General features: G+C 37.7%; 1 protein-coding gene across 3 annotated transcripts in view; it reads left to right on the top strand.

Annotated features, from left to right (window-relative positions):
* Window positions 1–27,890, top strand: part of LOC114648961 (C-type lectin domain family 10 member A-like) — a 33,918-nt gene continuing 6,028 nt past the window's right edge. Inside the window, exons 1-7 of one of the 3 annotated variants that reach the window (XM_028798318.2) lie at window positions 1–18; window positions 149–195; window positions 12,370–12,451; window positions 12,668–12,784; window positions 14,756–14,854; window positions 21,366–21,464; window positions 27,743–27,862. In XM_028798318.2, coding sequence (XP_028654151.1) covers window positions 12,385–12,451; window positions 12,668–12,784; window positions 14,756–14,854; window positions 21,366–21,464; window positions 27,743–27,862 — 502 coding nt within the window. In that variant the 5' untranslated portion in view covers window positions 1–18; window positions 149–195; window positions 12,370–12,384. The other 2 variants (XM_028798317.2, XM_028798319.2) reach the window with 2 other exon arrangements.

The raw sequence follows: 27,890 nt of genomic DNA on the forward strand, positions 1-27,890 counted from the left end.
CTGCAAGACTTTTACATGGTAAAGAAAACCTCTTCCTTTTTCCTAATAAAAATCTCAATAACAGCTGACAAAATGCATTTTTAAGCAAAAAATTTTAACTGTGAGGAACTGTATGGGAAATCACCGCCTTTCCTTCTCATTTCTCCAGATTGACTAGGACATAAAAGAGTAACGGAGGAGAAGGGGATCTCACAGGTCTGATATTTTCTTTATTTCCAGCTTAACACTTTAATATGTCAACTTTAAAATGTTTGCATTTAGCTGATCATTAATGTTTGTGTTCTTTTTGCTTGAATGATGTTTCGTGGCCTATTTTTTTTATATCAATCTCTTGTGATATTATGTTACTTTCTGTTTTATTATTGTAAACTTGTGCTTTGTGCCTTGTGATTGTGACCAAGAAAAATGCTTTTATTTTTTAACAGTGATTGATTAGTTGATGCATTGTTTCATGAATATTGCTTTGGCCGCTTAAAAGACATAAAATGTGATTTGTAATAAGTAAAAGTGATATTTTACCATGGCTCTTGTTTCCCTTTATTGTACAAATATATTATTAATTTACTAATGGATTGCATCCATGCATACTATTTGATTATTTAAAAAAATGATGTCTAAATGTTTGTAATGTCTTCACTTTTTGCTTAGATTGTTGTTTTACATGTTTGGTTTCAATTCTCTGTTAGAATCAAAATTAAGGCCAGTTTAAACACCCCCTTTGCACTGCTGGCAGAACCAGAGAAAGGGTGAGAAACAAATCAGGGGACGAGTCAAAGTCTTAAGGCAGAAAACTGATGGAAAACTGGAGATTCATTAATGTGTTGACTACCGCAGTGAAAATAGAAAAAGGATTTTCTGGTGCCAATGTAGAATCAGGGTGTTTGTTTTAATATTCAAAATTAATGCATTTTGTTATTGAGCAAAATTTGTTTTCTCTAAAAAATCTGATTTGAGTTACCTCATAATTAGAAAAATTCTTTGTGCACACCAGCTGTGCGTAACTCAGCTAAGTCTAACAAGTTAGATCTTGCACAATTCATTACAATCAAATGTTGCAATTTCCATTTGAACTTTATAGTGGAGAGATGCTAATCATTCAGAGATATTCAGATGGTCATGGTTGTATTTACCTAAATTATTTTTGTGAAAAATAAATGTTTTTCAAACTATGGCTAATATAAAAAAACAAAAACTGAGAGTGAAATGCTCTGTTTTTTTGACACTACACTGAGTTTTCATTCTTATTCAGATGCCCACTATTCTTTATTTATAGTACATGTATTACCCATGAATTTACTAGTTTTTGGTTACAACTCTTGTCTGTTCTGTGATGCCATGCTGGTTTATCTCTCTTATTTCACATGCCCACTATCCTCTATTAACACGTTACCCACAAAGATGCTAGTATTTGATTCTATAGTCATCAATATATTTAATAAGATAACTTATAGGTGGCGTCCATCTATAGATTTTCTACTATGAATTAACTTATATCTAAGCCACTGTTCACTATAATAGCACACACAAAAATCTTCCTGTGTGGAATGCCAAACTCTGATCCTGGAGGGCCAAAACAGCTGCAGGTTTTACTTCCTGCCACTTCTTCATCAGAGACCAATTTCTGCTGTTGATTAACCTCTTTTCATTTTAATTGTGTTGTTTTTTAAGATTCCATTCTTGGAATTCCTTCTTTTTTCTTTAAATGGCAGCTAAACAGAAATTAAATATGTTGTGAGCCAATAGATGACCAGCTAAGTTGGGACCTCAGACTCCATCAATTTCACTGTAACCAGTTTCTTAATTAGAAGCTGAATTTTGCTATTAATTAAATCCATTATTTAACTACTGTACATGGCTTGTTGGTGCTCTCATTCTGCAACAGAAGGCATTTCCAAAACTGTTGCTTTTCCTTTTTCTCAGAACACCATCAAAGTGTTTTGTGAACCTGAGCAGATCAACATTATTAAGCACTTCACCTGTCTTTATTTTCAGATATTGTATGGACATACAGTAGATGAGCTGGTGTTGTACTCAGCTCGTTTTATACCACATTATTGTTTGCCTGATAATTAAGGAAAAAATAAACAATTTTGCCATCTGAGTCTTAAATAGCAAGTCAATTTAAATTTAGGCAAACTAAGTAAATTAGTAGCAAAAACTGGTCACTTATTAATAAAAGATCTGAGCCAGTAACTTGAAGGTTGCTGGTTCAAATCCTGGCAGTGACAGAAGGAATGCAGTTGGGCCCTTGAGCAAGGCACTTAACCTGAAATTGCTCTAGGGGTGCTGTAAAAATAGCTGACCCTGCACTCTAACCTCAAAATTGTGTGTGTGTCTCTGGAGAGTAAGTTGGGGTATGCGAAAAATGACAAATTCCTAATACAAGAAATTGAATATGGTGAATAAAGGCTAAAAAAGACAAGGGCTAGAATGAAAACCTGCAGTTACTGTGGCCATCCATGATCAGTGTTGGTCCTTAAGGTTATCCACAATATTGCAATATTGAATGGAGAGAGAACTGTCACACTGATATTTAAAGTATTGTATAGATTATGGCAGATGGCAGACCATACCCCCTAACAACTGGGAGCCACATCTACTGAGCGAGAATCCCAAAATGGAGGCACCCATCACAAAATCAAAATGCAGCTGTGCTAAATGGTAAAACAAAATCCATAAACTAAACTAAAATTGTAAACACCTCCAACTGACCACGTAATGATCAGTGATGAGTGAACCCCATGGAGTTTGCTTTGCTGTGAGTTTGGCAAAATCATTTAGATTTGTCTGTGCAAGCACCTTGTGTTTTTCTTCTTCCATTAAGAAGACAGAAAAGCCTTGTGAATATTAAATCTTTTGTTGTTATGATTATTTCACAGGGTCTCATTCTGACTCAAGAAGAGGGCTCCTTTAAAGCTTGTGTTGACTCATAAGTGGATCAGCATTATGCAGCCATGTGGTACTGCGGGAGACATGAGGAGCGCTCAAGGATTTGAGTTATTTATTTTGTGGCGGTGCTCATAATATTCTCATTATGGTCAGCTAATGTATCTCTCAAGTATGTGCAAATCCGATACTCAGCGACCTTATAGTGCACATGCATGAAAGTTCTGCACATGGCTGCTATAGCTCTGTGATGTCACAGTGGCCTGTAAAAAATGTTTAGGAAAATTTCATAAATCTACACTAATTATTATGAAACCATAATCTATGAAATTCCAGGGATCCAAAAATATCAGTGAAGGGCTTATCAAATGTATTATATAAGTAATACACTTATTAAAATCACTCTTTACTTAGTATCCAAAACCTTTTTATGACTTGTTTGTTATGATTGCCTAAAGAATGAATTCTAGTGATAATAGAGAAGAAAATTTCAAAAGGATCATTGGAACAGTTCAGGGTTTGAATAAACTGTAATTGTTCCTGAGGGAGAAATATATATATTGTGGCAGGTGGCCGGGTGCGGCCCTCAATCAGCCGCCTATTTAAGGAGCCGCCGCCCTGCAATCAAGGCTGGAGTCGGGTGAGGAGGTGGACGAGGTCAGAGGAGGCGGCAAGGAGAGGCCCTGAGTGTGTGTATAGTGAAGAGACGGCTTGGAGGAGAAGCCAGGACTTTGGGAGACTGTTGGGGTTTGTTGGTGGCGGTGCACTTAGTGACTTATGTACAATAATAGTGTAAATAAACGTGTGGTGATGGACTGCAACGTGTCTGCCTGTCTGTGTCCGGGCTGTTCCCTTCTACAATATATATATATATATATATATATATATATATATATATATATATACACAGTGGTGTGAAAAACTATTTGCCCCCTTCCTGATTTCTTATTCTTTTGCATGTTTGTCACACAAAATGTTTCTGATCATCAAACACATTTAACCATTAGTCAAATATAACACAAGTAAACACAAAATGCAGTTTTTAAATGATGGTTTTTATTATTTAGGGAGAAAAAAAATCCAAACCTACATGGCCCTGTGTGAAAAAGTAATTGCCCCCTGAACCTAATAACTGGTTGGGCCACCCTTAGCAGCAATAACTGCAATCAAGCGTTTGCGATAACTTGCAATGAGTCTTTTACAGCGCTCTGGAGGAATTTTGGCTTATTAACTTATTCCGTCAACAGCGCGGAGTCAGCATTACAGCGCTTGAAAGACATATCCATCGCCGAGGACGAGATCATGGTCTCGTTTGATGTTGTATCGCTATACACCATGATCCCGATCCAACTGGCCACAGAAACACTATTAATGAAATTGGATATTGACCCCACCATAGAGACAAGAACCAAACTTGTCCATCAAAGACATAATGCACCTAATATCACTTTGCCAAAAAACTCACTTTCATTTCAACGGCAAGTATTACACACAGAAAGAAGGCATGCCAATGGGATCACCGTTATCTGGACTCCTAGCGGAACTGGTAATGCAACGATTTGAAAACATAGCTTTATCCCAGATTACACCCAAAATTTGGATACGCTATGTAGACAACACATTCGTCATACTAAGAAACAACCAGCTGAATGTGTTCTACAATCATATCAACACAATATTCCCTGCAATCCAGTTCACAATGGAAAAAGAAATCAACCAACACATCAGCTTCCTGGACATTTACATCAAAAGAAATAGTGACGCCACCCTGACCACAAGTGTTTACCGCAAACCATGCTATGCAGACAAGATTCTACACTTCTCCAGCAACCACCCGGTATCTCATAAACGGAGCTGCGTGAAAACCCTATGCAAACGAGTCCACACGCATTGTAATACCAAGGAAACAAAAATTAATGAGAGACGCTATCTCTTCCACCTTTTCACCTCGAACGGATACTCAAAAACATTCATTAATCGGAGTCTACACAGCAGACGCCAAAGGAATCAGCATTCAATTGACTTAAATCAGAACCCTCACCCCACCTGGCATTCACTCCCTTATCACCATAATGTGTCAGAAGCCACTGCACGCACCCTGACCAAGTGGGGCATCAGAATAGCACATAAACCCACGAACAATCTGCGCACGGTCCTGTTTAATGCTAAAAACAAGAAATCGACAGCTGAAACACGAAACGCAGTTTATAGTATTCCATGCAATTCTTGCTCAGCGGTATACATAGGACAAACGTCAAAAAGAATCTCAACACGTGTACAGGAACATCACAACGCCGTCAGAAGAAAGGACGCACTATCTTTGATCTATGCACATACTAAATCGACAGGACACATATTCAACTGGGACAACGTAAAAGTAAAATTTAAGGCCAGTACTAAAAGTGCCAGAGAGTTGGCCGAGTCTTGGCTATCAGATGAAAACGCCATCAACAGACACTTGGACATAAATCCAGCATATGCCAATTTAAGAAAAACATGTACACAATAAATAAACTATACAACCCCCCCCCCCCCCCCCCCGATCATACTGACTTAGTCACCTCCACCCACTTCTTTTTTCGGGCAGCACGGTGGCGCAGTGGGTAGCGCTGCTGCCTCACAGTTGGGAGATCTGAGGACCTGGGTTCGCTTCCCGGGTCCTCCCTGCGTGGAGTTTGCATGTTCTCCCCGTGTCTGCGTGGGTTTCCTCCGGGCGCTCCGGTTTCCTCCCGCAGTCCAAAGACATGCAGGTTAGGTGGATTGGCGATTCTAAATTGGCCCTAGTGTGTGCTTGGTGTGTGGGTGTGTTTGTGTGTGTCCTGCGGAGGGTTGGCACCCTGCCCGGGATTGGTTCCTGCCTTGTGCCCAGTGTTGGCTGGGATTGGCTCCAGCAGACCCCCGTGACCCTGTGTTCGGATTCTGCGGGTTGGAAAATGGATGGATATAATATACGTACACTATGGTCTGAACACACACTAGAATGACTAAAAGGGAAGAAAATTATTGAGACAGAAAACTTCTGACCTGGCTGTCACAGTCATAGTGAGGCATTAGGCAGACATATTGCTGTTGGTATAAAGGAGCCCCCGTAGTATTCCTTGACACGCTTCTTCTGAATAATTCGTTGGCTGAAAATCCTCTGTGTCAGTGTGTCAGAAAGAGGATATGTAGCATTGTTCATGATGGTATCCAGTTTTGTTTAAATTCTCTCCTTTGCCAGCATCTCCAGAATGTTTGTCATTTCTGCCCTTTTAATTAGCTTGTGTATTTGGTAAAACTCAATTGAAGTGATGATACAGGCAGGCAGCCAATCTTACACGAGGGTATTTATTATACCACATACAGTACAGTAATAGATTGGCACAGTAGCATAGTGATCTGCATTCACAGCTCAAGCAGTAAGTGTGTGTGCAAGTGGATGTTCTGGTTCCCTTGTCTCCATTTAGTCTTTATTTGCCATAACCCGGAAATGAAAATCTTATGATTATGTTTCAAAATATATAAATTGGTGGAAAAATATGTATTATTAAGAAAACAAAATGAACAAATTGCCTTCTATTTTATTCTTCCTTCAGAATGTGTAATAAATATGATGTTTTATTTATATGCAATGTAATAGTATTCATCTTGCAAACTCCAGCACTGGAAAAGCTCTTTCAAGTGATGACGGTGCTGGATTTAGTGGAGTTGGTTTTCTAAGTTGTACGTTCCATTTTGAGAGTTTAGAAGATCATTAATGAAGGCGGTAGGCAAGGCACTGCATGTAAAAGGGCTGGAGCAGAAAATATATGAATGGATTTAAATTACCATGCAATGATAAAATGACATAACACTGCAACTAAATCTAAATATTAATGCTGCCTATCTTCTTGAAAACATACCATGAATACAGTGTGCCAAAACTGATGGCTTTAGAGAGTCAAATAGTAAAATACTGGTGCCAGTACAAACTCTATATCCTGAGATTATTCAAAAGCCTTCACATTTATGATATGAAGAAAGTCAGTAAATCTACAATCAATTAAAATAATAGTAAAGTCAAGTGGGTTTACAATCATAACAGCCATGCACAGTGTTTCATCATACAGTGGCATGAAACAACATTCCTCAGGTCTCTAGTGCACGGGGAGAACATGCAAACTCCACGCAGGGAGGACCCGGGTCTCCTTACTGCGAGGCAGCAGCACTACCACTGCGCCACTATGCTGCGCATGAAAGGAGGTAGGCTTGCCTTATCCAGTCCCTGAAGGCAGTTCAGATGCTGCTCTTCCTTCTTAACAATGGATGTTGTATTAATTGTCCAGGTGAAATCAGGAGCCTTGGCCTTGGTCTGGCTCCTCCTTACACATAGTTTTCCCCTTTCCATCTATTTGTATTCAGTAGAAATACCTTTTCATTTAGTAGTCATCTGAAGAGAGGGCTAGGAAAGTGAAGAAGGAGCACTGGCTGTTACCACTGGTCTAGGATTTTGCCTCTTGGTTTTCCATTGCTCTTTTGTTGCATTTGATGTGTTCATGTGTGCTTGCATATCTAGGTTTTCATCTTCTTCCTGTGTTTGTTTTACTCTTTTTGGATAAAATACAATAAAATGAACATTTTGAATTTCAATTTTGATTTCTCATTGCTTTTTTTTTTAACTCTATGTGTGTACTGTAATGTAATGTAAGTAGCTGCATTGCCTGTAATTAGTATGAGCTAAATATTGCATGCTGGAGGAGTTCAAATTATTCTCTCCCTTCTCCTATGTGTTTATGATTTAGCCATATTTAAACAATAATAAAAAAATCCTAAAAAATCTAAAAACTAATTTCTTAGAAAGCAATGATTCAAAAGCACTCCTAGATAATTAGTTGTGTCAGATTCAAAGGCTTTGCATGGACCTATAGATCATGCTTATGGAAATACTTGGTAAACTGAACCTGCATTTTTATTCAATAGGAAAAACAAAACATTCATAGGGTGACTAGTGAGGGTTCTTAAGGCAAGCTAACCACCTTGATTTGTTGCTGTATCTAAAGGGTTATGATCATCAGGTGAGACAAGTTCTCCTTTCTTCAGCATTACTCCTGGCACACACTTACAAGGTCACCCACATCAGCTTGACTCTCTGTCCTGCAAGAAAGAGTTTTCTTCAGATTGTGAATACATAAACAGACATGTAGATCATGAGCTATGAACAGGAGGACAAAACATATTGTCCTTGTAAACCTGGTTATGTTTCATTGAATACTATGCAGTTGTGGTTTTACCAGATGTTCAACTCATTTTTACCAAAGTGAGTCACATTGGTTTGTAGTTAAATTGTATCCATTTCACACTGCCTTGTCTCCTCCCAACTTAATGTTTATCCTACAATTAGAACGTGCACCATGCACTTTCCTTTTTTCACTGTAATTACAGTATCTGTAAAGTATTGCAGTGATGTATATCTTGGAAAGCCCTCACACAGCCTTGGACACTTTTCTTGCTAAATTTAGTTGGCTACCTTCACCCAGCCCCATGACATGAGTGTAGTTAAGATTTGTTGGTTAAACTTTGAAATTCCATGGTGTTATAAATGTTTGATTGATTGGCATCTTACATTTTTTGGAGGGAGAATACAAACTTTAAAAATCCCACAGTCTAAACATCATCATACAGTATAGTGTCTTGTAAAAGGCCCATGCAGTATTTAATTTCTTTTACAAACTTATTTATTGATTGCTTAAAGTAAAATAGTATTCTGTGATTCACTTATTTTTTGTTTGTTATGTTGATGAACTTCAGCAAATCCTTAAATCCCTTGTAAATAAGTTTGCTCAGAAAAAAATGCTCAATTTGTTTTTTAATGAAGAAAGAAAGAAAGAAAGAAAGAAAGAAAGAAAGAAAGAAAGAAAGAAAGAAAGAAAGAAAGAAAGAAAGAAAGAAAGAAAGAAAGAAAGAGCAGTAATGTTATTTCCACCATATTTTCCAGAAAGCGTTGAATTCCAGCACATTGTGTTAGATCTGCACAGAACAGAATTTGACCTCCACAATTTTTTACATTCAATAACTCTATTTTTTATGAGATTTACTGTACTATATGAACAATTTTTTTTTAGATACCTTGACCAGATTAAACTGTACAAAGTTTTAAAATTTCAAAGTCTCCCATTGAAAAGCATAGTCGAATTTGGGAACTCGTCCATCTTAAAACGGAGAAACTTTCCGTGTGACTTTAGCTACAGATTAGTTTGCTGTTTTAATTTTACCTTGAAAGTGGTTATTTGAACTTGTATATTTTGCATATTTGCCTTTTATACTCATCTGATAGCTACTCGGGTGGCCACTGTGAGTCAGAAGTCAGGGAGAGTGTGCACGTGCAAACAGCTGACACAGCAGCACCCTCCTCCTGCTGCTTTAAGCAAGTTCACTAACAGAGTGCAAAAAAGTAACTTCTCTGGAAATAAGTAGAAGGGGAAAACAATTATGTAAGCATATATAAGAGTGGATTGATTTAACATTATTATCTCCTAATTTTTATGTTAAAGAACCAGCGTTGTCGAACTGCAGCTTTAATGGTGTTTGAAGTAAGAAATAACATGGGAAAGGTGCAGCTCCCTTGACTGAAGACATGGGACAGGTTTAAAACATCAGAGTCGGGAGGTCGGAGCTACACTGTCTTAAACCCCTGATCTCTGGTGTCAAGCACCTAGCCCTTCAATCCCATATGTACTTGGCTCCTCAATGTTGCAGCAACCCTGACACCATTACAGCAAAATTTGCTAAACCTGGTTTTACTCCCCTACTCTTCACAGCAGATGAGGTGAGGAGGGATGCTCTGAGGAAACTACGCCCTGTCTGGATGGTGTGTGTCCCAAACTGCTTAGAGAGTGTGCATATCAACTGGCTGGGCCTCTATAGATATTATTCTGTTTTAATCTTGAAGGTGGGTGGGTCCCAACCGTGTGGAAAACATCATGTCTTGTGTTTCCAGAATTGGGCGGCCAACTGAGATAAATTACTACACCTCATGAAGACACTGGAATGGCCGCTTCTGCGTCACCTCAGACCACAAGTTCAGCATGCATTGGATCCCCTACATTTTGCATACCAGGAGCACATTGGTATTGCAGATACAATCCTCAACCAGGGCTTTGTAGCAGTTAAGGACTACAAACCCTGAGTTTTGTGACTTCACATCCTGCTACTGATACGGTGTGACTATGAGCAAGTCACTTGACCTGCCTGTGCTCCAATCGGAAAACCAAAAAAAAAAGAAATGTAACCAATTGTATCATATGTATTGTAAGTCACCTTGGATAAAGGCATCAGCTAAATATGTAAATACAATCCTCTACATGCTACATACATCAGACCACTACTTTTTGGATAAAATGGGGTGTTATGTGAGGATTATGCTTCTTGATTTTTCAAGTGCATTCAACACCATCCAACCTTTCATTCTTAAAGATAAACTGGAGAGAATAGGAGCGGATTCCACCTTCACCTTCTGGATTCATAACTACCTGACTGGACAGCTGCTGTTTGTCAAACTGAGGAACTGTGTCTCCTGGACAGCAGTGAGCAACACTGGGGCCTCACAAGGGACTGCTCTGGCCCCATTCATGTTCACATCAGAAATTAAATATGTCAGACTTTTTTTCTGATGATACAGCTGTTATAGATTGTATAAGGAATGGGCAGGAAGACAACAAAGACCAAGGAGATAATTATGGATTTCTACAGGTCTAAGCTCCCCCTTCAGCCTGTCAACATCCAAGGGGAGGACAGTGAGTTGGTGTAGACTTATAACTATCTAGGTGTCCACCTCGATGACAGACTTGACTGGTCTTTTGAATGCAGACGTCTGCTATAGGAAGGGGTAGAGCAAGTTCTTTTTCCACAGAAGACTTGGATTATTCAATGTATGTAATGAAATGCTGCCTTTGTTCAATCAGACAGTTGTTGCCAGTGTCCTCTTTTTTGCTGCTGTTTGTTGGGGAGGCAGTATGACAGATAAGAACACTTAGAGGCCGGACAAGCTGGTGAAGAAGACCGGCTCAGTGCTGGGCAGGACTGTGGACTCACTGGGAATAGTGGTGGAAAAGTGGATGAGGAAGAAGGTACAGGCCATTATTGACAATAGCAGTCACCCTCTCCACAACATTTTGGTGGATCACAGAAGTAAACACAGCAGTTGTCTTCTCTCACTGTGCTGTAGAATAGAACGCTTTAGAAGTTCATTAGTTCCTACTGCTGTGTGATTTTATAATGCTGTTGTCAATACAAGTAATTCATGACCTGGTCACCACTCTACTTTTTAGTACTGTAACAATTGATCCTTTTTAATTTTTCTCTTTGCTTTTATAATAATTTTTAACTATTTTTACTGATGTGTTTGAGCTACTGGAAGACTGAATTTCCCAGAGGCCATGAATTAATCTATCTATCTATCTATCTATCTATCTATCTATCTATCTATCTATCTATCTATCTATCTATCTATCTATCTATCTATCTATCTATCTATCTATCTATCTATCTATCTATCTATCTATCTATCTATCTATCTATCTATCTATCTATCTATCTATCTATCTATCTAACAATTGCAGTAAACCCCTGATCTTCTTTCCCATCCTGTATCATTCATATTCCAATCAGTTCCTCTCAGAGTTCTTATTTATATATTTTAAGAAATTACTGTTTTTCACTAATATTAATAGCTAGATAGGAAACTTATTTCAGTTCTTTTCACCTTTCATAGACTAATGTTGATGCTGATTTTATTCTAATATTGGGAATTTTGTATTATTAGATATTTTTTTCAGTTGCTAATTATTGTTCTATTGGGTATACTAACAAAAATGTTATATTTAGGAAAACTGAAACACAATTAGTCACAGACCCTAACACAATCAATTGATGCCATTTTCCTGTCACTTCAATTGCAGTCTGCTGTGTATGAAAGCTGTTGAACCACAAGTTAATTTGTGCTCTGTTGTTACCTCCATTGTAAAGTGCTGTTTAAAAACATGTATTTAATATAGTCTATTAACATGGAATTTTATTGTATAATAACTATTACTTTTGAATATGACTCATTGTTACAAAATCATTTAATAATGTAAACACTGACTCTTGCATGAAGTAAATAATAATTTGAAATGCTCTAATACATCTGTATGTTACTCCAAGTAGTTATTGAATCTTTGTCAAATTGCTTCATTATTCTCTGCCTCACTTCATAATACTTTGCATCTTTCAACAAGCAACACAATTTAAATACCATAACTCAAGCAATATTACAAAAGAAAAAGGAAGTAGTAGATTTTTAAATGGCATCTGTTGCAATACCTTCAAAGTTAGTTGCTGAAGCAGCACAATAGACTACAAAATAGTTATTTCTTGTTATTACTCCATATTAAGTATTTGATGAGCAATAACATTCATTAACTGCTCTGAAGCTCAATAATAATGGTTTATATTTGTGTGTGTGAGTACATATCTAAACTGTTTTAGGAATTTGACAGCATCATGGCACATGAGCCTCAGGTACACTATACCCTGGACATGGAGGAAGACAGCTTTTTCAAAACAAAAGGTACTTTATGTTTTATATTGAGACCTCTACATTTCTGATTTGCTTTCTGAGTTCAAAATATTCATTCCTGTATGCCTTCACCATGAAAAGAGAAATCATAAGCAGAAAGAATAATTCACAAGGTAACTTAGCACAAGCATTTTTTATGTTACTCATTCTGATGGTGTGGCTTAGTGAAGTGTCTTCATTCTGTGCGTTCAAATGTTTCTCTTTTAGGTCAGAAGTCAAGCTTGGTATTTAATATGGACTCTAGACTGGGAAAGATCAGCCTTTGTCTTTTAATGGGTATCTGTGTTCTGCTCTTTGGAATTGTTATCACTTTAGTACAACATTGTAAGTATTCACCTTAAATCTTTTTAACTTAACTTTGAATTTTATTGCCAGGCAACCAGGGCTGGCGTCACAATTAAGGTGAATCAGGCAAGGAAAGAGGAGAAGGTCAGTGCAAGCGCCCCCCTCTTGACCCGGGGCGTTACTACCTGCTTCAGATGAGTTTGGAGGATAATCCACACATGCACATATATGTGACAATAGTAAAATAGAATTACAATCCCATCCAGTAATATATAAAGTAAGTTCATATAATATAAACAGAAAATTAAAGAAGAAAAATTGGATTGGATGGAGGAGTTTGAAAATCAGCAAATGACAGAGGTGAACCAGAGACTGCATTAAACCAGAGTGACTGCAACTTGTGTATCATTCAGCCCTCAGACTTACATGGTACTCCCTCTGTATCTGTTTATGGAGATCTTTTGATCTAAACCTTTAATTCAAATGTTTTTACATTCGATTCTAGTTGTGTGTTTTTATGCTACTAAATTTTACTTTCATTTTCTTTATTTTTATAATTTCCATCATATTGTGATGCCATGTGGTGGACATGATCATACTATTGGTGTGAGATCCATTGGAGGTCATGTTTCTCCTATATAAGGGCATCCACATAAATATCAAAGATCCTCAGCTCTTCTCGTCTACTTAGAAAGCAAGACTACAACTATTTGAAATTTTAAAAATGTTTTATACTTTTTTGGAATTTTGCTTCTTTTGTTTGCACCTTTTTCCACATGACTGTCATGTCTGAACAGAACTTACAGAGTGTCCTGTTGATCAGAATTTGATGATGAGTGGAAGAAGTCAAAAGAAGTCTTTCTTTAAGGACAAATCTAAAGGGTTGTAGTCATTAGCAAAGGATTTTAATTCTGAAGAAGTCTGAACAATCACTAAAGTTTTAAGGAGAAACAAAAGTTAAAGTTAAAACAAAGCACAAGTCAAAAACAAAATGCCCTAATCTGGTTTCTAGTCTCTTATAAAATATTTCCTTCAAACTTTTAAAGTTCAAATGTCATTTGAGGGGCTTTTTCTCTATCATGGTGTCATGCCGAGGTATGGACAGGTGATATTTTACTGAGCTAACTGGGAGAAGCGTATAAAACAATGGAACCACCACAAATAAAAATAATCTTAGCTATCAAATCTTAACAATAAACTAGAACTGAAGTCAAGAAAACCAGAAAAGAGGTCAAACAGAACGAAAGCAAAGAATTATTATTATTTTTTTTTTTAATAGTTTGAATCTGCAAATTATCCCATTTCACAGAATACCTGTGGGTCATGACCTTTGAAACCACACCCCTAGAAACAGGGAATGCAGCACAAGCGACAACTCTTAAAATGGCAGCGAATAGCAGTCATGATGTTAGAATTTACAAAATGAAATCACAAGGTATGGACATCACATTTTGAAGTCAACAGGGGGCACATGCCCTTGGGAATGTGTTCCTTTATATTTCATCCTGAATATACCACCACCTCCCTCTCCAGTAACCACAGTGGACATTTTAAAACAAGGAAATATGGTGCTAAAGAAAGGGTACATTTCACTTGCTTTTAAATATGGATTTCACTCCTGAACAGAAACAGTTTAAAGCAGGACAAGACAAGTAAGAAATGCAACAATTTTGTGTATGTTGGTTAATTAATTTTTTCACTGCTTTAGCATTTAAAGCTTTCTGCCTTAATTATGTATTTTGGGTTCCTTTGCTGTTGTTTTCTTACTATGCCACAGCCATAATTGCTGTGAACGTCCTTGCTATAAATGAGAGATTACTATAAATCCACATTTCTTCTTCAATAACATTTATTTTAAATTATAATTGTATTCTCGGTTTATTTTTCTAAATAACTCAATTAATTAATGTCTGAGTCATACTCTAAAAGGCCCAGATTAGACACATTTGCAGATCAGGTCCCTTTTTTGGTAAGAAAAACATTCAAATTTTCCTCTTATACTCTTTACAGCTCTCTGGATGAACCGGGAACTGAAGAAAACCCAAGAGGGCATCAGGACTTTGAACATGTCTCTCTACTCAAGTGAATCTGAAAAGTCTAAGGAAATAGGTACAGTAAAATAAAGCTAAAAATAAAGACAAAATGAAGTTCACATTGTAAATACATGCAAGAATAAACTAATATTGATTCCTTGAATATATTATTCATATGTACAGTACATGCAGTATGCAGTATCTACTCTGTATATACAGGTAGTCCCCAGGTTACGGACATTTGACCTACGACATACGAACAGGGCCGCAGCTGCGACGCATGCGCCTCAGTAACTGCAGGACGGAGGCTGGAGGGGGGCGATTTCGCTGCTCCAGTGTCCCTCAGGTGGCTCCCGGCGGCAAGCGGTTTCACTGCCCCCACCACACACGGCTGCCCCGTTCATTCTAGGTGTGCGGCTGGTAATGCTGCAAGCGGTGATCCGGTTGTGGCTGAACGGGGCGGTGGGGGGTAGCATTGTAGTGTGCCTCGGATGGCTGCGTGTTGAATGGGGGCGGTGGAGTTGTGTACGCAAGCAGCGTACTGTAGTGGAGGTGAATGTGAGGTGGGCTGGTGATGAACCGCCCCTCGCTGCCCCCATTCATTCTCAATAGCAAACCTGCTTGTACTGTTACGCACATAGCAGGAAGTTGTCTCTTGTCAGTACAGGGTGGTCCAGATCTAATTATGCAGATCCAGATCATCTGGATGACTTTAATTTATGCAGGGACGATTCCAGTTCGGCGCGAAGACGATTCTTCATGTTGTCAGTTCGCACACTTCTCGATGGTCCGGGATTTTTCAGGTGATTTTCTATGTAATAAACTGAATAAGTTATAGCGTAATGAAAATTGCATAATTAGATCTGGACCACCCTATACATCAGACGTGTTGACGACTGTTGCCTTCCTACTGTGATAGCATGTATAGTGCTGAGCAGAAGAGCTCATCTTAACCTTTTGTCTTCACCCTTCAAGAATGTCTCTGAAACACAAATCTGATGCAAGTGCTGGTGCTACAGTGAAGAAGAGAAAAACCATCACCATGGAAAATAAAGTAGAAATAATAAAAAGGTCAGAAAGAGGTGAAACTCCATCATTCATTGGCAGAGCACTTGGTTACAGTCGGTCAACAATAGCATTTGTTAAAATAATGTACCTGTTCCGACTTAAATACAAATTCAACTTAAGTACAAACCTACAGTCTCTATCTCGTATGTAACCCAGGGACTGCCTGTATAAAATCCTAAGCCTGAAAGTGCAACGATTTTGTGCAACAATGTTATGTGATGTTTTTATGTCACGTTTTTTGTCACACTTTAAATCTGGCTTATTTTAAAACCCACATATATATGTTTGGTATCATTCTTTTCAGAATTTATCGAACTTTAATGTGATATTGTTAGATTTTCAGATTCTTATTCCATTTTACAAATCATAAACTAAAAAATTATCAAGAACACACATCCCATGAGACAAGACTTTGTGCCAAGAGATTTAACCATGCCCGGGGCCAGAAATAAAAGACAAAGTGTAGGACAGCTGCTGTACAGGCTTTTAAATGTTCAATGCACCGTGCGAGATGCAAATCACGTGGCACAGCAGCAGCAGCAAGCCAGCAGCTGATCGAGCAAAGAGGAGGTAAAAAAAGAACTGTATTTGTTTCCCATTGTATCACCTTTTAAGAGGGAGTTTCGGAGGAGCAACCGCATCTCCTTGGGGTGCGTTCAGCCCCCCTCTTCACAACATGAGCAGCAGAGATACAAAGTGGCTGGCGCATAGCACAGGCCAGGGGGGTTTGCGAGCAAAGTGATCAGGGGGCGAATCCCCTAGTATACTATACAAATAGATATATAGATATCTAAGTTTTAGAATATCCCCATTTGTCCAGTTTTTATTGAAATTTAAGCAGCTCAAATCCAGTGCATGATCTTAAATAGTGTAAAGATAAGCAGCAGTCTGCCAGAGGTTAAAAAAGTTTAGGTTACTAAAAAAATGAAAAATAAAACTTTTTCAGGGACATTTAATGTGTAGACAACTCATTACTCTTCTGCAGAAAAGGAAGTTAATTAAGCCTTGAACATTGGTGAAAACAATTCCTTCAAGTTTTCTAAATTTTGTTGATTACTGACAAACCCTTTATCTGTATAAAAGTGGTGTTAGAAGAAGCTGTGTTGCTACATCCTCTGTAGCATTATTAGGATAATATTGCACTGTATTTTGACATCATATTGATGAGAAAAGGGAAATTAACAAAGTAAGCCAGACAGATGATTATCAGACTTAAAAGAAAGATAAGGTGAGAGAAATTGCAAAGAAAGATAAGCTGTCAATGAGTACAATGCTCTACACCATCATAAGGAATTTGGAAACTGGAGGAAACCACAACAAAATCAGAAGACAAGCTTCTGAGAGTCAGGAGCGTCAATGAAAGGTGCATTCACATGACAGTGTCTGAAGTAATTGTAACCTCTCAAGCATCCCTCTCTGTGTTGTAATTTATTTTATTTTGGATGTTAGATGGAGGCCACACAATAATTTGTCCTTCTCTCCTGTGAGTTTATTTTACCAGCTGTAACATAAAATGTGAAAAAGGCCTTAGTACTTGAACATCCTTACAGTGGCCATCACAGAACTTAAAAAAGAAAACGTTTAAAATATTAAATTTAACAAATACCTGTAGCATAAAATGTGAAAAAGGGTTTCAGTACATGGACATTCTGCAACACAAAATATATTACATTTAAATATTTAAAAAATAATTATTATTAAAGTAAAAAAATTAAACGCTACAAGAAACTAAAAGAGAAACCCTTACCTTACAGCAGCCATCAGAGAACTCACCCACTTTTCCATTCCTTCTGAAAGCCTCACCCACACAGCAGGGGTGTTGATGCTGCCCAATTTTCAGTTTTGTATCGGCATCCTTTTCCCACTAAAATAAAAAAAGAAAGCTTAAAGAAATATATCCCTCAGCTTCCTTTTATTAGCTCTTACAATTTAATAAACATTAAAAAAAACTATATATACAGGATGAATGTCAATGGAATACTGCTAAACCTCTGTTATTTAAGCAAGTGGCACTTTCAACTATGAAGAGAAGACTTCAAGCTTCTGGTTTGAGAGGTCATGTGGTTGTAAGAAAGCCATTGTTGAAACTTCAAAGTAAGCAAAAAAGAGTCTTGTCTGAGAAAGGAACCACCACCAGTCTCAATGTACTCTGAAATTAAAACATAGAGCTAATAAACAATTGGAGATATGGATACCACACCGCTGTTAAGCCGTTGTCCTTAATGCACCTTTCAAGCAAGCTTTTTACTCTCAGAAGATTGTCTTCTGATCTGGATTAAATTAGATTAGAATCTTTGCTAAATTTCTCTAAAAGACCCCACACTTTTTGCAAATTTATTAAAAATCTAAAAACTAAAATCTCTTGTTCATATTATTATTGAGGTCCTTACTTCAGCATTTTATAGCACCATTTGCAGCATTGAGTCTTCTTGGGTAAGTCCCTGCAAGGTTTGCACACCTGAATTTTAGCAGTTTACCCCTTTCTTCCTGGTTGATCCTCTCAAGCTCCATTAGCTGGGATGGAAAGCATCTGTAAACTGCCATCTTCAGGTCTCTCTACAGATGTTCTATGGGGTGAAAGTCTAGGCTTTGGCTGGGCCTTTCCAGGACAATCAGAAACTTGTTACAACACCACTCCAGCATTGTCTTGGCAGCATGCTTTGGCTCATTGTCATGTTGAAAAGTGAACCATTGCCCCAGTTTTAAGTCTCATGTACTCTGGAGCAAGTTTTCTTCAAGAACCTGTCTGTATTTGAGTGAATTCATCCTTCCCTCAATTCTTACCAGTCTCCCTGTCCTGTTGCTCAGAAGCACCACCATTGCATGATGCTGCCACCACCATGCTGCACCATAGCGATGTTATTAGCCAGCGATGAGCAGTGCCTGGTCTTCAGCACACATAATGGAGTTCAGCTTTTGTCTAATCAGACCAGGTCATCTTTTTCTTATGCTGAGGTGGTCATTCTTTCAACAGGTTCTCCCATCTCAGCCAGAGGACTTCTGAAGCTATATTAGAGTGACAGCTGGGTCCTTAGTTACCTCCCTGACCAAGATGTTTCTTCTCTGTTACTCGATTTGGTAGGACAGCCAACTTTAGGAATAGCATAGGTGGTTCCAAACCTCTTCAATTTCACAATTATTAAGGCCCACTGTGCTCCTGGAACCACTCAAAGCTTTAGAGATGTTTTACCCCCTTGCCCTGATCTATGTCTCGTCAGAAATTGATTGCAGAGATCTACAGAGAGTTCCTTTGACTTCATGGCTTGGTTTCTGTCTTGGTAAGCAATGTGAATTGTGGACTTTCTATACATTAGTTTGCGGCTTTTTCAGTGATGTCCATACAATTTTGGTTAAAGTGGACTCCAATCAAGCTCTGGACACATCTCATCGAGACTTAAAACACACAGGATGCAGCAGAACACAATTTGGAGTGTCAGAGCAAAGGATCTGAATATTTGTATAAATGAGAAATTATGTTTTTTGATATTTTAATAAATTTGCAAAACTTTCTAAAAACATTTTCACTTTGTTTTTATGGGTTATTGGATGTTGATTGATGGGTAAAATGGCAAATGTATCCATTTGAAATTAAATCTACAATTCAATAAAGTGTACAGAAAATGAAGAGGTTTGGAATCCACTTTTGGAATCTACTGTATGAGGTACTTACTGATGGCAAAACAAAATGCAACACTTTTCATTAGACTAAAATTAAATCCTTTATTGCTGAAATAAGAATGGAATAACAAAAACAGCAGCAAAATAAAACAGTACAACAAAACAAATGGAAAGTAACTATAAACATGAATAACAGTTCTTGCTGCCCCTACTGCTTGACACCTCTGGTGAACCGAGCCAATGACCTCTGAATGTGCAGTTGTCAGATGTTATCCTGTTCCTGAAGAAAGGAAGATGGTTGTGACTCTAGATGTTACAATCCAGAACATCCCAAAGGTGCTCCTTTGAATTAAGACTGAACACCAGCATCCGTCCCTTAGGACAGCTGAGACCACAGTAGCTGTGTGTGGCCTAAAATTATACTGCTGTATGGTCACATTGTGGATGTGAAAAGAAGGCTTTTGACAGGCCATCTTGTTCTAAGGTTGGCACCATGGAGTCTTTATTTTACTTCCCTACTACTGATATGGGGACTGTATCTGCAGTTCAGGAGACAGATCTGAAACAGACCATATGGTCCCATCTAACATGTCACACCTGTTCTGGTATGACCACTTGGGGGTGACTGAATCTTGGATGGTCATCAGTCCTGGCAGTCTGCTAAAAATTGAAAAGATGTGGTAGACTGGCTTAATAGAGAGTGTCTTGCTTTGCTGGAACAGAACATGCCTACCTATAAATTGCCCCCTCTCCTGTTTCTTGTGACATTTCTGGTAGAAATCAACATCTTATTTAAAGAAAGAAACTTATCCTCTAACAGGATAAATCATTAATAAGGCTGGGGAAAAGGTTGTCCATCTGCATCATTTATTAGTCTTCAGCTAATGCTTGAACAGGGAGCACTCTTCTACAACATCACAGAATGGTCAGAGAGACAAAGGATACAGGTTCATTTTATAAACTATTCAATTTACATACAGTGTCAATCAATGTCTACATTTATTCTGGTGGGTTTGTTGGTTTACATCTAAATGATCTATATAAAATAAAAGTCAAGTTATTATTTATCTTATTATTCTTATACAATTTGGGTTGAGCCACCACCCTTGAAATTTCTGTATATTTAACAACTGTCCAATCTTGTTGACTACAGGTCATCTGGTCTCTTAGTCATCTTTCAGTCCATGTTATGTATTACATTTTTGGCTCTGTTTTTAACTTGACCTTTATCTGGTTTCCTGTTTCTGACATGTATTAACCCTTTGTTCTATTTCTTCAAGATGAATGCTATATTTTAATATGGAAAGCATATCAAAACACTTTATCTTAAATGACTCAGTGACTCCTAAGACTATTTTTTTCCTTCACACATTCAAGGCATTATGTAATGCACAAAAGTCAAACAAGTGTGGCCTCTGTTTTGCTTGACCTAATCATTGACTGAAGGTGAACTGATTGGCCATTGGTCCATTTGGACTTGTAAAAGAGCATGTGACAAGTTTTTGGCAAGTTGCAGTGACTCACTGCAGAAGCTGGATTGCTGGTCAGTGGACTGAAACAAATTGACAACTTTTTGTTAAAGTACACAAGCTAGAGCTATAGTTTTCTCATTATAGAAAAGGTCCTGTTTCTTGTTTTCATCAGTATATGTTTATTTAAACTAGAATAGTTTATTTCTGTTTGTCGCTTCACCAATGCTAGCCTTCTTTTTCACTCTGTCCACTGGCTTAGCTATGAATGTCAGTTTTCCTAAAATATGGTTATAGTTTTATAAAACATTCTGAAAACATAGAAAGTTGTTATTGTTAATTATGAGATTAGACACATTTGGCCACATTTGTATACAAAGTCAATTCTTTAGTAAAAATGAGTTTCAGATTTGTGCCTTTCATTCATTACAGCTCTGCTGATAGGCCAAGAGCTGAAGAAAACTCAGGAGGACATCAGGACTTTGAATATCTCCCTCTACTCAAATCAGACTAACGTTCCTAAGGAGACAGGTACAATAAAATAAACTGTAAAAAAGTGAATTTAAAATAAATAATGAACATAGGTATGAAAGCAGGTCAAAGAAATTGCAAATTTAGTCTATATAAGGGATGGATACAGAACCTGCTGCAGGTATGCTGATGGGAGGAGTGTGTGGGGCAGTGGAGACTAAAAGAGATCTGATTTGTTTTGTGGGGACTGCAGAAGTACTAGGTTTGATGTGCTTGTGTCTAAGTAAGAAACCATAAAGGATTGTTTCATCCACCAGCCTGTGTGTTTGTCTTTGTTCCCTCACTATCTTGAAAGTAAAATACCTTAGGCTTAAAACTGGCATGGCTACCTGCTACTGCTCATGCAGAATGTCATTGTCCATTGTTTCACCCACACTACTCATCTGCTTTGCTCTTAATACTGCTAGCTTTCTGTAATAGCAAAGTTCCGCTTTTAAATTCTCGACTTGATACACAGGCCTCTCAGTGCTTTTGACTTTCTCTATCACATAGTGTCTCTGCATGCTGTCTAAGAGGGACCAGGATATACTTGATGGTATGCGCCATGTACGCTTGCGGACGCTGCTGCTATGTAAGCAGAACACTGACTATACTTGCATGCTTACTTAATGTAAATCTGGAGGATTCCAGGAGGTGGCAGTGCAAAATGCTGTTGCGAAGCTGCAAAAAAAAAATGACAACAGCGACACTGAAGATATTTTGTGAGACTTTTAAATGTATAGCGTCATTACAATGGGGAATATACGATGCTTGTTTTGCCTATGCAAGAAATGGATGAAGTTAAACAATATGAATAATTACATATGTCAGCATTTAAGTTTGATAATTTGCTTCACAGCCTCGATTCATTCATCAAACATAGAATAACACACATTAATCCTATTGGAGCTATAATGCGACTTGCCATCACACTGGCAACTGAATTCCAATTTCTTTTCTTGGACATTTTCTGCTTTGCATGGACACATTTGTCTCAAATTTGCTTCCGTTTTATGTTCCACATTTCCACATCCACTTTCAAAGAGCTGGTGTTTTGATGGCAGTTGTTCTGACAGGCATGTTTGTCACTATGGAGATGTTGATAGTAAACAACGATGTTGACGTCATATACCAAAACCTGAACACACACACCAATCATATTTTTGCTGGTACTGCAACTTGCACACGTGTCGCATTAATTTCTGATGATGTACTCAGAGGATGCGTCAAAAGAGCACTGGGAATACATGGCAGCCATGATGCGTGCACATAAATGTTCTGAAACTCTTCTCAAGTATAAGCCCGGCCCTAAGAAATCTTCTATTTACTTAGCCTTCATAGTTTTGGTTTATGATATATGACGTCAACCTCGTAAAATCTGCTCCTCTCTCTCTCTCTCTCTCTCATTCTCCAGACATACTTAAAATGTAAGCTGTTTCTCAATTTCTATTCTACACATGTTCAGGTGGAAATACACCTCTTCACTAAGTATCTTTTGGGATACTTTAGCTTTCTATGCCTCTGTTCTGATACCTTGGTCTGACTTCATAAACTGACAAATGTTGTTATCTTTCCAGACTCCAGCTATATGCAATATATTGATTTTGATTGTGTGGCCTTGATATGGTCATCTGCTAAACAGAAACCAACGTCCTAGAGATTAATCCATTAGCATAGGGACCTTTCAGCATTTGATTTATCTGCAACTGTTAATGATTTCAATTTTTCTCTAATTGTCTATGCCTTTTCAAGATGCCTTCTGAATTTAGTTTGCTTTCAGAAAGTGTTATTTAAACCTCTGTAATGTTACTGCCCTTCTCTGTGAAGCCATTTTCTGTTTGTGGGCACCACCATTTTCTGAAGTGCATGTCCCAGCATTGCGAATGTAACAGTCCCATAGTGAGCAGCTGTGACATCACATGGTTGGCTAGTATAAAGGTCATAATGAAAATTTCACATTCATCTGAGTTTACAGATAACTAACAAAAGATTAGTATGTGTTTATTTAGGTAGTGTTCCAAGTAAACAGCTTCTGTTCTATGTGTTTTCAACAACAATTAAGGGTTTTGATTTTTATTTGATGTCTAGGTTACAAATCTTTGCTTGTCTTTCGGCTGACATCTCTTCTTCTGGTCCTTTACCTGAAAATTCTCTGTCATCTTCTCAGTGTCAGCAAGTATGTTCCATAAAGCATGTGTTATACTCCGTGTGATCTGTTAAACACCAGTAACTGTTTCAAACAGAGCATCTAGGAACTCTTGGAAACTAGGCTCTATTAAGAGAGTAACTAAGAAAGGTGCATCATTGTATGTATTTTCCTCAAGAAAATGAAACTATAAATTCAAAGATTTCTCTCTGTCAAATGAAAAGAAAATTCTACACAATTAAAAATAAGAATTTCCCTATTCAGTAAACTTGATGTAAGGCCCATTGGAAACCAGATAACCACAGTAAAGTCTTTAAATCTCACTTTCAGGGTTGTATAAAGTATTGACCAGCCATATTTGAGTAAACGTAGAGATACATTTTTGAAAAGTTACTCAAGTGAAAGTAAAATTTGAGAATGAGAAAACGACCAAAGTAGAAGTTGAAGTATCTGTTACTAATTATACTTAAGTTAAAGTAAATATGGGATTACTCCCCATTTTATATCAATCCTGTCTCATTCAACAGGCTGCCATCTGAACACAACAGCATTAGCTATGGGAAATCACAGAAATTGGGACTGTAGTTGATTAGATGTTAAAGCTAGCAATGAACATTTGAAAATCCTACCAGATTCCTCCTATATGTGAATCTTTCTAAATTTTTGGAATCCTGCATTTTCAAGAAAAGCATTGTGTGTATTTGAGTAGCCCCTTTGTTTCCTGGTTTAATATTGCAGCAATAAATGTGTCCAACAAAATATATTGCTATGAAAGTGGCCATTTGTCATTGAAAATGTAGTGAAGTAAAAGTGAAAATAAACAGGAAATTTTATCTCTGTATTATAATAAAAAAAATCCTGGGACGAGATGAGACATTATAGCCTGGGACAAGACAGTGGCTTTTTCAGAGAGATATTTTCACATCCCGTGAAACGAGACTTTGTGCCAAGAGATTTAGCCACGCCTGGGGCTGGAAATAAAAGACAAAGAGTAGATGACAAGGTAGAACGTTGTAAAGAGTTGGTGCGATACACATGTAGAGCAGGTTAGAGAAAGTACTAAAATTCAAAATGATAGTAAAGATCGCATTAGCGCAAACAAATGGAAATTATTACTCGGTGAATTAATGGAACAACAAAAAGAGATTGAATATATTGTTCAGATTTAAACTTTAAGTCGGAGACTTGTAGATTGTCTAATTCGTGTTGTCATCAGGGAAAAATAGTGTTTCATCCCAATGAAGAGGCGTGAATTAAAAGATTTGTTGTTTGGTGAAAGTGAAATCCACATACGTGAGCGGCAGAGATGTGAAGTGGCTGACACATAGCACAGGCCAGGGGGGTTGGCGAACGAAGCAAGTATCAAGTATCTGAGAAAGGTAGAAATATTATGAACACATACTCAAGTACAGTAACAAAGAACTTCTACCTCAATACTATACAACACTGCTCAGAATCCTTAATTGATTAAATCAAGGAGCAGAAACTGAAAACCAGGGAGGTAAGGAGGGCAGTCATGGTGTCTTCATAGTGATGCTATTCTCTGGTATGCTACCAGAATCTTGTAGGATCTCTTCCATATGTACTGTATTATATGTGTATATTTTTCCACCTTTGCCTTAAAATTGAGCAGTCTGTTCTCACTGTTGGTGAAGGTGTACAGTTTCATTTGACTACAGCCTAAGACTCTTAGAATGTTCATCTCATTCCCAGCCTTATTTCAGTTTTCCAAACCTTCATGTTGTTTTTACAAAAGTTTTCAAGTATTATGCACTTGAGAGTTCCCAAGCACAAAGTCCCCAAAACTTCCAAAAATGGCTAATAGAGAAGGATATTACCATCAAACCCTTGCTAAATATAAGAGCAAACATGGTATCTTTCTAAAATAAAGATTGATTTTTAACAAAAATGCTCTGTAATAACATGAAGATCTGTGGAACACAGAAATAATCACAACTAAATTCTCACCAACTTCCATGTGCATTTAAATGAACTGCAAGGGACTGTGTCATTTTGTGGATTTTCTGTTTTGTTATAGTGTTTCTATGCAGAGGTAGCTAGGCATGAAGGGTGCAAGATGTCCTTGTTGTGTCAGTGTAAAGGTCAACATCTTGGTTATGTAAGATTTAGGATAAAGACAATAGGGTATGGTGAATGTTATAATTTCTAAACCCAAAAACCCAATCAAAAAAGGCTTCCAAATCAAAAGCCATGCCGAAAGGCTCCGAAATGGCCTAGAGCAGGGGTACTCATTTCCTGTCCTGGAGTTCTGCAGTGGCTGCTGCTTTTCATTCCAACCTGTTTCATTATTAGGAGTCAGGCCTAGCAGATAATGAAACTTTGTATTTAATTCTAGGGCTTGCTAGTGCTTTCATTGTTCCAAGAAAAATCTTTATCACATTGTAGATTTTTAATTTTCTGAGACCATTATGGGCGGCATGGTGGCACAGTGGTAGCGCTGCTGCCTCGTAGTAAGGAGACCTGGGTTCGCTTCTCAGGTCCTCCCTGTGTGGAGTTTGCATGTTCTTCCCGTGTCTGCATGTGTTTCCTCCAGGTGCCCCGGTTTCCTCCCACAGTCCAAAGACATGCAGATTAGGTGCATTGGCAATCCAAAATTGTCCCTAGTGTGTGCTTTGTGTGTGTGCCCTGCGGTAGGCTGACACCCTACCCAGGATTTGTTCCTGCCTTGTGCCCTGTGTTGGCTGGGATTGGCTCCAGCAAACCCCTGTGATCCTGTGTTAGGATATAGCGGGTTGGATAATGGATGGATGGATGAGAACATTATCCATATGTTTTGTGGTCTATATTAGATTTGTACCTCTTGCTCCTTCCTGTCTCTCTGATTTATTTCAAAATAATGTATTAACACAGATACTTCATGATGCATATGTTCAGGTTTAAATGGACGCACCTTAGCTAGAGATCTACTGGTTCATTTGTCATGTGGTCCTCATTATTAACTAATGACTAGTTAAGAAAACAGGCAGCAATTAAAACCTAAAATCAGCTGTTTAAAACTAAAATAGGCAACTAAGTGTTCTAAATCATAACAAATTTATTAACTAAGACTAACTCCAAAAACCATGTTGCTTTAGTGATAAATAATTCAATTTGAATTAAAACTTTTGTTAAAGAAAACACCTGCAGCCACTGCAGGCCTCTAGAATTGCAGTTGAGTAGCCCTGGACTAGAGATAAAAATCAGCCTGACCTTAAACTCAAGAGGCTGGCTTTTGGGCCTGTCCAGGCTCTAAACGAGGGCAGAAGTTTGAAGAAAGAAACGCCTTCAATTGGAGGAGGGAATGAAATTATATATAAAAAAAAAAACTTCTGACCCTGGAAAACAAAACAAGGTACTTTAAATTAATTTTATTTAATCATACAATATCAGAACTAACCAAGAACTCAGAAACTATCAAACATGACGGACGGATTTCAAAAATCAAGAACAGAAATAGATTTCCAAAAAATAAAAAAGCTAAAGATTAAAAAAGTGAAGAAAGGCAATTCAAGGTGAAGAAAAGTAAGTTTGCAAAACCAAAAGAGGGGGAAAAACAGGGACAAAAGTCAATAGTCATAAAGAAAAATACAAATAGGGACAAAAAATTCGTAGAATTTTTAAAATTGAACTTTATTACACAATTTACAGCAATTCTATGAGTCACTGTCAAAATATTCCCCTTGAGATGCAATACGTTGTCCATCTGCTTCTTCGATCCCTGGAAATATTTCTTGTACTCCTCTCATGTTACTGTGTTTAGAACCCCCAGCAAATTGTCATAGTTTCACTTCGGTCTCAGTTTTAATTTCAGGAACTAAAACTCATCCACAGAGAACGCAATCTGGTGAATTCAGAGGGTGCAAAGCAACGACTACATTGTTCTTGGTCAAGAACTCTTTCCCACAGAAGCCTCAGTGGTCTCTCCATGCGGATAAAACTCTTTATTAACAAGTTTGTTATCAAAAAATGTCAAAAAATGTGTTTACCGTTGACTTGATGTTCGATATGACCTGATGTGCTTTTATTGGAATGTAGTTTTCTCAACTTTAGCTTTGCAGACATTTACTTGCTATAATTGCCACAATCTGGTAATAGTAATTGCACATATCAGGATTTAATGTTGCTTGGGTAAGCTTTTCCCTTCTCTTTACAGATCATGATGACATCAAGCAGACTCTAGCAGCAGTCCAGACAGCAATATTGAATCTGAGCCAGTCTCTCCAGACAGAGGACACTTCCAGAAAATTACAGCTACAAACATTACAAAACAGTGGTAATGAAGCAAAAAACATGACAATATA

The sequence above is a fragment of the Erpetoichthys calabaricus genome, chromosome 3 (genome assembly GCF_900747795.2).
Source record: "Erpetoichthys calabaricus chromosome 3, fErpCal1.3, whole genome shotgun sequence".
NCBI classification, from domain to species: domain Eukaryota; kingdom Metazoa; phylum Chordata; class Cladistia; order Polypteriformes; family Polypteridae; genus Erpetoichthys; species Erpetoichthys calabaricus.